We start from the raw sequence: 4196 nt of genomic DNA, 5'->3' as shown, positions 1-4196 counted from the left end.
GAGAGGACTGAAATTTCATTTGTGCTGTATGTCGTGCATGTATAGCACATGTGACTATAAAGCTGACTTGATGACTGTAAACCTTTCTAACTTAGTTGCAAAGTGTATGATAATGGGCGTAAGATATACAGTTGGCATTACACTTGTGTTACTGGTGACCAGTCAGGTCAGGTAGTGGTCAATGGCACTATTGACTGTTCCAGCACTAGGGGAATCTTTAAAAACCTTTTTAGCAATATTGTCAGTAATTTAGGAAGACTTGGAGTTCTTGCAAAACGATTCCTAAGCTTTTTGTTCTATAAAAGCCAAAGTATGTTTGTGAATGTTTTTAATGAACTTTACTAGAAAAAAAAAATGAAGGAGAATGAATAGTCAGAACTGGACCAACTGTTTGTTGTTGTAGTCGTATTAATAATAGTGATGTCAGTTAGATTTGGTTTGAACAAAGCTATAGAATATCACTACATCTTACCCTTTCTTATGCTCAGGAGTGCATACACTACAGGTTATTAACTCCTTTTTAAAATACAAAAAATGCAAAATTATCAGTAATCTGACCATTAGATGCAGGTAATTATCAGTTATTGTATCAGCTGAAAAAAAAATCCATATTGTGCACCCCTAAAAAAACATCAGCTACTGAAGATGTGACTGGTGGGAAGTTGCGCCGGTCAGAATTTTGTGAACTTGCAAACTTCTATCATCAACTATTTTATATTTAGTACAAATAGCTGCTGCAAAAAATTTCTATGTCATGGCAAATTTTTTTGACATGACATTGCAGAGAAACCACAATCAGTTACCTAATGAAGGCTGCGTTCCAGCGAGGTGTTCCAGTTCCAGGGCCCTGAGGTTTTGCATGCTGTCTCACTGACGTGGTGGGAAATGGAACAGCAGCATAATTAATATGAATTACTCTTGTACTTTTCAAGTCAAAGGGCTGCCATGAAAGACATTAGAAAGCATATTGACTGGGCAGAGTTGTCTTTTGAAAAGCATAAAGTGGAGGAATCTAGTGTTTTATCTAATGGCCTCTCTGGTAGCCAGCCAGATTAAGCTAAAATTAACAAAATGCAGTTCAAAGGAATAGACCTTTTTCTGAGCTAAGTTAGGCACAGTACCTACCTCCATAACAAACGCAGACACAGTGGTTCTTATACATAAAGGGATGAAATTATTTATTTTAATCATACTTAACATACCTGTTACATACTGTATACGTCCATTGAGATAACTGATTGAGATTAGTTGGTGAAGGGAACACTGAACCTGATAGGCGGGGGTGGATCAAGTACTCAGATCTTTTACCTAACTAAAAGTAGCCATATCACAGTGTACTCTGTCACAAATAAAAGTTCTGCATTCATGTCATTGCTTGACAATGTACATTTTCAGTGAGCATTAAATAAAATAAAATGTCCCTTTGTGTGTGTTTGTGTGTGTTTGTGTGTGCGTGTGTGTGCGTGCAGGTAAAGGAAAGCCAGCAGGTGAAACTGGCATTCTCAGAGCAGCTCAGCAAATTGCAGACCAAACAGCATCAGGACACTGAACTGCTGGAAGAGATCAGGTATAATACTCTGTCACCAAACTGTGGTTATGTGCATAATATCCTCCCATTGGATTCAATGAGATGGACGACATTAGGCAGAGAGATCTATACAGACATGGAGGTGAAAGCATGTTAAATCTGCCTGTTGATGTTGTTTTTCTGTGTTGCCCAAGGTCCTTCAGTAAGCAACGTGCAGCTATAGAGAAAGAGTATGGTCAGGTGAGTGCTATTCTAGTCCACTATTACTCCCCTTACTGGAACCTTTGGTTTTTACTGGAGATGCTCATCATTTATTGATTTGAGGTCCCATATCAGTACCTGAGTGCTGTTTTGTTATTTGGTGCCTCTTGTGACACTGTGTGTACAGTATGTGTGTTATGCCATCCTAAGTAGGGATTAATCTGTCTCTCTTCCCTTTCCATATTTCCATTTGAGCTGTCTCACTAGATGTTCCAAGGAAAGAGAGAGAGAGAGAGCTTTATGTGTTCCTTGCACCACGGGGGAGAATGTGTCACATATGTGTGTCCACACTGACGCTGACAAATGTATACCCAGCTTTATGGGAGAGGAATAAAGAAAGGATAAAAATGCAATATGCTGTGTTGTAAGAAACTACACTTCACGAATAATTGCACCCAACTGAGTCATGAAAATGTCTGACACTTTAAAGGTGCAGTGTGTAACATTTAGGTGGCTCTATTGGCAGAAATGGAATATAATATGCATAGGTATGTTTTCATTAGTGTGCTTTTGTTACCTTAGAATGAACCATTTTTATCTACAGAAACCGCTGCCATGTTTCTACAGTAGCCCAGAACAGACAAACTGAACACTGGCTGTAGATAGGGTCTTTCACGTTTTTCAGCCCATTTATTGGTTTAGTTATCCCTAAAACAAAAGCTCACTGCTCCTTAAGCCCCACTTTCACGAAAATACACACACTTTGTCTAGGCTTAGGCACCAAAATGACTTGGTTAGGTTAGGAAAAGACTATTGTAAAATAATAACATGAGTTACGTTGGTGGCACCAGGGTGTGTATTCGAAACAATGGGCGTTGTTTGTTTTTGGGGTAATGAACTAAAAACAGCTTTTATGAAAGAGCTGTTTGTTCCACTAGTTATTAAACTGTGGCCGAACCAGGTTCTCAGTAAATGCACCTTAATTGTGTCTTCAATAAACTACATTTTACTTTATTTTCTTGCCGTTGTGATCCTGTGTAAACTCTGCGTTTTCAGGCTCTTCAGAGATTAGCTGTCCAGTACCAGAAGAGAGACTGGCAAAGAGGAAATACAGATACCATCACTTCTGGGTAACTACACACACATAGGCCTACTGTAAGGCTGTTTTCTGATTCACTTTTTTGTGGGTGATTTTAGTTTCCAAAACTAACCATAGGCTGATGTATCTGGCTGCTCTGGTGTCATTTTCAGTAAGTATGGAAAGTTGCAGTTTTACAGGTTCACCAAGAACAATGGTTGATTTTGAGGTTATAGCTTATATAGCTAGCTACAGAACGTTAGGCAAGCAGTGTAGGCACACATGCCATACTCACATCCACCAAGGTTTGCCATTTGGTGGACTTACATAGAGAATCATTATTGTCTGTTAGTAATGAAGGTGCGGCAATATAGGACTCTTCATTGATACATGTACAGCTAAACGATGAGCAAATGCATGGTTTCCATTATTAGGTGTACAAATACTTACTACTATAGTACGTGGGGGAATGTGTCCAAATGTGCTAATGTGCTACATTGTGGCTGTGTGTTTGGTCAAATACACACATATTTTCAGAAAAGTGCTTGGATGTACACTGTTAGCTTTTAAAGAAAAGTGTAACATGTGTGTGTGTTTTCAGGAGTGTATTTGGTGTGTGGCGGTCAGTGGTAGATGCTACAGCTCAGTCTGCCACATCACGACTTGCTGCTGCAGAAGAATACCGCAGACTGATTAGACTAGCCTCCCGAACTCTTCGCAATGCAAAGGACATCCGAACAAAGAGAGTGAGAGAGCTGCACACAGTATACACACACACCAATCAAATACTCAAAACACACAGCTAACTTTGCTTTTTTATCATTGCAACACATCGTGAGAATGAAATATCTACCAAAGGACCCTGATGGCTGCATGAATCATCTGCTGTGTGTGTGTGTGTGCGTTAGGGCTTGGAGCGGCTCCAGAGGGTGCAGGGGGAAGTGGTGGAAGCTTTGCGGGAGCTGCACAGGATCAAGAAGAGCTACCACCAACTCAGTCACATTGCCAGTGTTGCCAGAGAGAAAGCTGCTGATGCACAGACCAGGTCAGTGTGTGTGACAGAGGCAAAACAAAACAACAAGCAAACAACCAAAAATGATGATGCTGACTCATGACAAATATCGGTGATTTCATTTACGAAGACGCACATCTTGTACATACAAGCCATATGTGTGCCAATCGTGTATGTTGAAAAAGGCACTAGGAGTTAAAGAGCTCTGTAGATTCTGTAAAAGACAGATACAAAGAAGTAATGAGGTCCTTTACAGCCTATACTGTACAGTCTGTATAAGCTAGAGAAGTAAACTGCAGGGAAATAAACCTACATTATTTTTAATGGCCAGCGGGTGGCACCTCCCTTGGTCAGATAGTACTGAGTCTTATGGAGAA

At 40.0% G+C, this 4196-nt stretch overlaps 1 protein-coding gene across 1 annotated transcript in view; it reads left to right on the top strand.

The window, feature by feature from the left end:
* LOC118333914 (F-BAR and double SH3 domains protein 1-like) overlaps positions 1–4196 on the top strand; it is a 21606-nt gene that overhangs the window by 6714 nt on the left and 10696 nt on the right. The window contains exons 4-8 of the mRNA XM_035669734.1: positions 1470–1567; positions 1723–1768; positions 2786–2859; positions 3409–3553; positions 3716–3852. Of these exons, the coding sequence (XP_035525627.1) occupies positions 1470–1567; positions 1723–1768; positions 2786–2859; positions 3409–3553; positions 3716–3852 (500 nt within the window). The remainder of the gene's footprint in view (positions 1–1469; positions 1568–1722; positions 1769–2785; positions 2860–3408; positions 3554–3715; positions 3853–4196) is intronic.

This window comes from Morone saxatilis, unplaced genomic scaffold, assembly GCF_004916995.1.
Source record: "Morone saxatilis isolate NCDOM2014 unplaced genomic scaffold, NCSU_SB_2.0 Contig22, whole genome shotgun sequence".
NCBI classification, from domain to species: Eukaryota; Metazoa; Chordata; class Actinopteri; family Moronidae; genus Morone; species Morone saxatilis.
This window is presented reverse-complemented; position numbering and strand designations above follow the sequence as displayed.